This window comes from Salminus brasiliensis, chromosome 3 (genome assembly GCF_030463535.1).
Source record: "Salminus brasiliensis chromosome 3, fSalBra1.hap2, whole genome shotgun sequence".
Taxonomy (NCBI): domain Eukaryota; kingdom Metazoa; phylum Chordata; class Actinopteri; order Characiformes; family Bryconidae; genus Salminus; species Salminus brasiliensis.
This window is the reverse complement of record NC_132880.1, coordinates 44286309-44294467: the sequence shown is the minus strand read 5'-3', so window position 1 is coordinate 44294467 and position 8159 is coordinate 44286309. Positions and strand designations below refer to the sequence as shown.

The 8159-nt window shown below is 41.3% G+C and overlaps 1 protein-coding gene across 1 annotated transcript in view; it reads left to right on the top strand.

Annotated features, from left to right (window-relative positions):
* drg2 (developmentally regulated GTP binding protein 2) overlaps positions 1-2870 on the top strand; it is a 6016-nt gene extending 3146 nt beyond the window's left edge. Inside the window, exons 7-13 of the mRNA XM_072676337.1 lie at positions 384-456; positions 572-662; positions 761-858; positions 1007-1172; positions 1918-1976; positions 2249-2302; positions 2410-2870. Of these exons, the coding sequence (XP_072532438.1) occupies positions 384-456; positions 572-662; positions 761-858; positions 1007-1172; positions 1918-1976; positions 2249-2302; positions 2410-2496 (628 nt within the window). The 3' untranslated portion in view covers positions 2497-2870. The remainder of the gene's footprint in view (positions 1-383; positions 457-571; positions 663-760; positions 859-1006; positions 1173-1917; positions 1977-2248; positions 2303-2409) is intronic.
* Positions 2871-8159: the final 5289 nt, after the last annotated feature.

The following is an 8159-nucleotide window of genomic DNA, read 5'->3' as shown; positions in this document are numbered from 1 at the left end:
GCCACGGCTGCCCCCAGTAATATGATGAGTATTCTGAGATTATACCAAGTAGTATCAGGTAGTGTGAGTAATGATTATAGCTGACTAATGTTCAAACACATTGTACATTGTATGTTTTACATAATCAGGGCTGATGAATGGAGCTTGAGCAGCTACAGGATGAGGGGAAATGTTGTAGGGAAGCAAAGTACTCTTGCTGTTGTCCTGATTCTCTGAAAAACTAACCATTATTAACCAGTTAACCACTTTTATAATAAATAAAAATAAATACATTTTCTAGCCCTGAGCAGTTGGGTGGTCTCTTCTCACAGTGCAGGAGCTGGCATTGTATTCTGAACTTATGTTCAACCCTAGTCATGAAAGCCTGTCTGTCTGTCTGTCAGGGAACTTCTCGAAAAAGAACTTGAATCTGTTGGCATCAGACTCAACCGATCCAAACCAAACATCTATTTCAAGGTACATCTTTCTTAATTGACCCAAATATCCTGAATGCATGAGTACTTACTGTATGTAAAAGAACCCCTGATCTGTACTGCGGTCAGGCTTACAAAGGATCCTCTTCTCATTTCAGCCTAAGAAAGGTGGAGGCCTCTCCTTCAATTCCACACTTCCTCTCACACATTGTTCTGAGAAGCTTGTTCAACTCATTCTTCATGAATACAGTATCCTTTATGAGCATTGCTGCCTATGTCTGTAGATGACTCACCAGGACACGTAGGACTCGTAGACAAGATAATATGACCTTAACCTGATTCTTTAGAAATCTTCAATGCTGAAGTTTTATTTAGAGAAGACTGCACACCAGACGAATTTATCGATGTCATTGTGGGAAACAGAGTGTACATGCCCTGCTTATATGTAAGTAGCAGTCTGGATCTGTCACATCTGTCTTTACTGTCAACTAGTCCACTCATTTTCTTCATATCTGACTTTTTATTATATAGATATTATTTATTCGTAAAGGAAGTGATATTAGAATGAAGTTCTACCTTTGGGGGATTTACAGGTGTACAACAAAGTGGACCAGATTTCTATAGAGGAAGTAGACCGTCTTGCTCGTCGACCCAACAGTGTGGTCATCAGCTGTGGCATGAAACTGAATCTCGACTACCTCCTGGAGCAGCTGTGGGAATACCTGGCTCTGATTTGTTTGTACACCAAGAAGAGAGGAGGTAATCATTTGACTGTCTAGTCTTTCACAGTAGCCCACACTGAATATATGATATATGAATAAATCAGCTTGCTGATTTATCATATTGAGTATCTTGGTGATTTAGAGTATCAGTACAGCGATTCAAGCACACAAATGGCAATATGACATGGCAAAGGGGTAGAATTGGAGAGTGTAAATAAATAAATAAATAAATAATAGAATAAAATAACGATGTCAATTTTGGGGCTCAGCAGTCCTATGTGCTTCCACTATGGCCCGTAGGTCGTGAGTTTGAATTCCCTGCCATGCCGCTTTGCCATCCGTGGCGAGATTGCGCACTTTCCCCTCATCACTCTACGAGTGATGTTAACTGGTGCTTTCCACCGAGCATGCCGGTTGCCGCATTGGCAGCAGTTCAAAAAGAGAAGGTGGCTGGCTTCACATGTATCGGAGGAGACATATTAAGTCCTTACCTTCCTAGTCTCAGGAGCATGAGATGTTTCAGTGTAATTGGTTCTTGCTTATTCCATTATTTCTTTGTTAGCTATGTGCTGGCAGAGTTGGCTATGATGTATACGGCTACCTATTGTTTGTCTCTGGTGACGCTTTCACCTGCGTGTTTCAGCAATCGGAGTCATTGACTCAGTAAGAAATAGTGACCCTTGTGGACTGTTTCGCTTGCGTTCCTGCACAATACGGTATTGAGCTGTGTCCAACACCAACCTAAAGTAAACTGAGTCTTCTCGTTCTTTCTTGGTGAACAGAAAGGCCTGATTTTGGTGACCCAATCATCATGAGACGAGGCGCATCGGTAGAACATGTGGTACGTAGGAGCTCTTTGCTGTTTATGACATTTTAATTTATTAAAATTTGCTTGATTTGTCAAGTTCGAGTGTTTGGAGAAGACGTCCAGAACAGACCAGTTATATTATTCGTGTGTCTTTAACAACTTGAAGTTGTTAGAGATTATTAGATTATTAGAGACTATAGCTAGATATTATTCTGAGAGCTATTTTTGATCTGTATGTTTTAGGATACATATTGCCATATTACCACCCAGCAGGTTCTCAAACCTACTCTAATGTTGTTTTCCAGTGTCACAGAATTCACAGGACATTAGCCAGCCAATTCAAGTATGCTCTTGTCTGGGTAAGTTTGTAGATCTTCTTAAGAGCAGCGATCCTCAGTGATCTGTGGTTCCTGTGGTTTGTGTAGTGGTGAAGAATATGTGTGTAAGTTTTTGTTGTGCTTCACAGGGGACAAGCACAAAGTACAGCCCTCAGCGAGTAGGACTGACGCATGTTATGGAACATGAAGATGTCATTCAGATTGTGAAGAAGTAAAATCATGGCTTCTGATGTTGTGCAATTACATGGGACCTTTTATCCAACCCCGAACTGCTTCAAAAGTACACGTTTGCTTTACCCAGACAACATTATACAGAAACGTTACCCAAGGTTTTGCACACAAAAAAGCAAAGAATGGATTTGGGCTATTTTGTGGGAATTTGGAGCTCATGTGAAATGAAATGGCACAAGTGCTCGATTTTAACTTGAGCGTTACGGAAAAGGATATTCCTCCTTCAGTTAAAATTGAATATTACCAATCAAATGCCAGATTGAATCGGGCATGTATTTACTAACCGGTTATTTCCCCGATCACTAATCTTTTTCAGAGACATGTTTGAACTGAAAGCAATAAAAACCCAGAGTTCAAAGGTTTGGAAACATGAAATTTCTTTCGTTTTATTCCTGTTTGAAAGAGATCAATGTTCGTCCTTACTGCCTCTTTATCTTTGGTGAATAAAATGAGGGTCAGAAGGGTTTTAGGTCACTCACTGAGACTAATGAGCTGTAACATGCGAGATGTTGACGGGAGGTGTGTTTGATGGGACATTAAGACACTTTCTTCAGGTCTGTTATTTTAGCATTAACTAAGGTGTGTTACAGTTTCTCTGATGATAATCTGTCATACGGCAGGTGTACATATTCTGAAGGCAGAGCTTTCCTCTGTGAGTAAAGACTTAAAGAAACATCATACCCAAAATCCATAATCAGGATTCCTTAGTAGGGTTTTGTAGGGAATATTCTACACTTTACATACTACACTAACAAATTTACTTTAAAAGACGGTGTACAGTTTAGTATTTATTTATTTATTTATTACACTTGTGGGAGTATATGGTTTGGGACGGAGACAGAAAATGTGCTATTTTTGAGGTTTTCGCAAACATTTCTGGTGCTGACATACCAGTTATTCACTAATGGGTTTTTTAAAATTGTTTTACATTATTTTTTTTATTAGTTGGATGGAAATGTAGCCACTGTCATTTAGGAAGCGGAAATGTCATGTAACTGTGACTCCTCACCGGACAGTAGGAGTTCACTGAAATATCAAATGTACATAATTATCCCCTTACCTCATGCACATCTGATCATCCAGGACACATTTGTTCATTGTCTCTCGAGTTATGCTAAAGTAGCTAACGAGTAATAGGCACCCTTTGGCTCACAGAGATTTCTTTTTTTTATCAGCTTCTTTGCTCAAACAACCTTAAGAATACAAAACCGAACATCAGACTCTAAACATGTCTCAACCAGTTGCTGCCAATTACCAATTGCGACAATGAAAAGAGCTGGAGCAAGAAACCTTGGGAGGAACCAAGACTCACAAGGAGGACCCATCCTCCTCTGGTCAGAACTATTTAAACATTGATAAAAGTTACCAAACCATCTATACTGCTGAACTGCTCTGATCATAATCATAATATATTAATCATGGTGTAGATAGTTAATAGTGGTGATATTAATAGTGGCAGATAGAGTCCATTTAGGTTTTAACATGGTCATGGTCAAGAGGGCATCTCTCTAAGGATCTCTCTAATGAGCATTAAGCTGCTCAATATGTAGATCCTCCTCAGGTCCACCACAAACTGCTCTGAATCACTGAGGTATGGACTCTTTAAGACCTGTGAAGGTGTCTTGTTCACTGGTTGTCCTTCCTTGGACCATTTTTGGTAGGTACTGACCATTGTATATCAATAAAACCCCCACAAGACCTGCCGGTTTTAGAGGAGATGTCCTGATCCAGTCTGACCCAGGTGTTCTCAAAGTGGCTCAGATTCTTAGATTATACTAAATAAGCATCCAGATGCTTCTTCGTGATCTGAGCAGTGAAGACTTTGCTATTCAGTGCTTTAACTTCATGGTTACTCCGCTGTGTTACAGCCTGCTAACCTCTATTTAGACAGTTACCATTCCTGTGCCTTACGACACAGAGGCCGCCGGTCACGGACAGGCTTCAGTGCTCTAATGGCCCCTCCTTTACACTCACAAGATGCCAACTGTTACCTTTCCGCATTCATCTGAAACCCAGAGCTGCGGCTTCTATTCATGACAGAAAACTAGTATAATAGAGATCATTAAATATGCATGTGGAGGCACTCGGGCTGTTCTACACTGCGGAGAAGTGTGGCATGGGGAATGATCAAAACTCTGTAGGCCGTCCCACTCTAGGCCTCATGTGTTTCTGTGAAGTTAGGGTAAAGCAGCACAGTCTTTGAGGAATGAGCAAAATGGAGAGACTTTGTTTTGGAATTACCTGAGGAGGAGCACCACGTTCTACCCTGAGAGAGCTTCGAAGGTAAGCAGGCATGTTGCTGAAACAGGGCCAGAGTGCTGGCTTGGGCATGACACTTGATGCTGGAGCCATATGGCAGAAGATGTGGGTGTGGGTGTGGGTGTGCTAGCAAGGCTGTTGTAGCTTTGGCTTAAATGCTAGACTTACTGCAATAAACCTTAAAATAAGACTTTTGAGGAGAAAGGAGTGTTTGTATTATTTTAGTTTAAAGTAAAAACTTTTTTTTTTTAAATATTGTGTGAAATGTTAATTCTTTAATGCTTTCCTTTTAGGTTAGTGCTGTATCTTAGCCGTAGATATGGTGAGTCCTACTGTATGCTGAAGGTATATTAGCTGTCTTGGTTTAGTGTCACCAGATTTGCTAGGCCCTTAACCGATGTCCTAAAATGCAGATGCTTTTGTAAACATGTAGCTACTTTCCTTAAGTGTTTAACTAATGGAAATCACCTTAAGTGTGTAATGGCTGCAGTGGACTTTAACTTGGCGTTAGATGTCTGATTACACTAAATGGGTGAAAGTATTGGGACACTTGTTGGTTCTTCTGAAATCAAGGATATTAAAAAGACTGTATCCTGCTTTTTGGAGTAACCGTATCTATTGTCCAGGGAAGAAGGCTTTCTGTTAAATGTTTGAGCATTCCTGTAGGAATTTGATAGTGATGTCAGGATGTTGGATCATCACCACCCCATCTCATCCCAAAAGTATTGGATGGAGCACCATCCTCCATTCCAGAGAACACAGTTCCACTGCTCCACAGCTCAGTTCTGAAGAGCTTTATACCCCTCAGGCCCACGCCTGGTGTTGGGCAGCATGGTCCAATAGGTTCATGTTAATCTTCTCCAGAGAGTCCTGTTTTACTGGCAGTACTCCTCCACAAGGACTAGACAATCTGTGTGTGTGTGTGTGTGTGTGTGTGTGTGTGTGTGTGTGTGTGTGTGTATTTGCATATCTGCATATCTGTGTCAGCAATGAGTGCAACTTAAAGTAGCTGAATGCATTCATTAAAAGAGGTGTCCACAAACATTTGCACAAATTCCCCACCTGTGCTGCATCTTACAATCTCCACTAATGTATTATTTAAGTTCATTACATGACTTTGCTATTTTTCTATCCAATAATCTGCACAGTCATAGTCACTAGTCACGCCTGCCCAGCATTGCAGTGCGCAGAGCTTTGCTGCCACCTGCTGCAAAATAAATGTTCACCTGCTGAAGGCCTTGGAGTTTAATGAAGGCTTTGGTAAGCACAGCAGTACATGCTGGAGGCAGGGGTCTCAGGGATGCCTTTATTGTGTAGAAAATTATTACAGATGATCTCTTTATTCCTCAGGGTCACAAAACATCTGTAATCTTTTAAGTCTTTGGGTTATGTGTACCAGTCAAACAAACTCAAATTGGGTATTTACATTGATCAGCCATAACATTAAAGCACTGGCACCAAGACATTAGCAGCAGATCCTTTAAGTCCTGTAAGTTGAGAGGTTGGGCCTCCTGGCATTTACATTTACAGCATTTAGCTGACACTCTTATCCAGAGCGACTTACAAGGTAACTCGTATTATAGATGTGGGCCAATGTAGTGTTAGGAGTCTTGCCCAAGGACTCTTATTGGTGTAGCGCAGCACAGTCACCCAGACCGGGAATCGAACCCCAGTCTCCCACATGGTGTGGTAGCTCACTGGCAGGTAGTGGTGTTATCTGTTGCACCACACCAACCACAAGGCATCACTCTGCCTTGGGAGCCCATGACCCTGTTGCTGGTTCACCGGCTCTTCACTGCATAGACCTGCCTGATGTTTTGGAGATGCTCTGACCCAGTCCTGCTTCCCTAGCACTAGCAATACTCCCAACAGTAGGAAGACAAGGACTCAACACGTCTCCACCCACTAGGAGGATACTAGACAACAGACCCCAGCCAACATCGCTTGAGGGTAAGCACGCCACCTACCCACTCATTTAAAGAAAGTGCGGCTAATTGTGCTCTCTTCGTCTCTGACTGCTGATGGCAAAGCGGCATAGCTTGGGATTCTAACTTGCGAGCCCTGGGCCATAGTGTTTGCGCATTAGACTGCTAAGCCACTCGGAGGCCACTAGTCTGTGAGGTGTTCATGGTTCATGGTTTTGTCTGGCAAATCGGGCTTATCCAGAAGATTGAAAGGTAACTGATATAGATGGTCGTACGCTTCTCAGCCGACCATTACCCAACAATAGAGCAGATTTAGTGGCATCTGTTCATGGTTTGCTGAGTATGGTTTGTGGGTAGATGGACATTATTGTTTAAAGAGGTATAATTTGTTTGTTTAGCAACCCGACCCTGAGCCTGTTTGACATTTCTCAAAGAATGGACTTTCCGTTTGGGTGCATCTACGTAAGAGCATGTAATACACATTTTTTTTGTTCAAACTAATAGTCTAAATAAAGAAGCGAGCACTGTCCGGCCCAGGTTTTATGTACGAAAGTCAGTTTACTCAGGCTTTTGTTAACCCTTGCAGTCAGTGAAGATGAATGTAAGTGTGTGGGCAAAGGGTTTTCAGGTCCATGCAGTGAATCATCTCATTCATTAACAAACAAGGAGTAATGGTCCAATATATTTTCCTAGACATCACATAGTGGGTGGACAGGGTAGGGGACCTACCTCAGATGAATACTCCTGCACAGTTTACACAGCATCGTGTAGGCCTTCTTCTTCAGCACGCGCTGTAGCTCTGCTCGGGGAAGTTCTCAGAGAAATGTAGTTTTGGATTAAACGACGTAAGGGTTATCATCTAAAGGTAAGCCTTTGTCAGGAACTGGACTAGATTAATGTCAGAAATGGTACTTTTCCAGTACACTATACTGTACTAGTAATGTGCAACTGGCAAAAACAGTGATGAGCCACAGAAATACGGGTTAAAAGCTATGTGTGTGTTTTTGTTATGGAAAAATCGACATACTACTAAAAATAGGGCATATGTGGACATACAACCGCTGTATTAAATCCTGGTCATGAATGCTGCTTTGCTGCTTTTTAAAGATAGGCATGAATAGTAGCTTCATTTAAAAATAGAAATATATATTTTTAATAGTATTTAATTACCAAGCATAATATAACATGATCCTCATGCATCCTGGAAAGTCTGGACAACCTGGAAATATTGACACAGGTCATGGAATGACTACAGATGTCCTGGACTTACTGTATTAGTGAAGTCCTGGAGAAGTTGAGCTCTGAAATAAACGAGGCTCACATTTGGAAAAACACACATTTCACATTTGGAGAGATTCGTATCTAATGGAACATGTGTATGTATGAATACAGTCTTAGGTACTGAATAGTACATCCAGTAATCATGTGTGTGAAACCAGTTGATATTGATATGCTTTTAATAT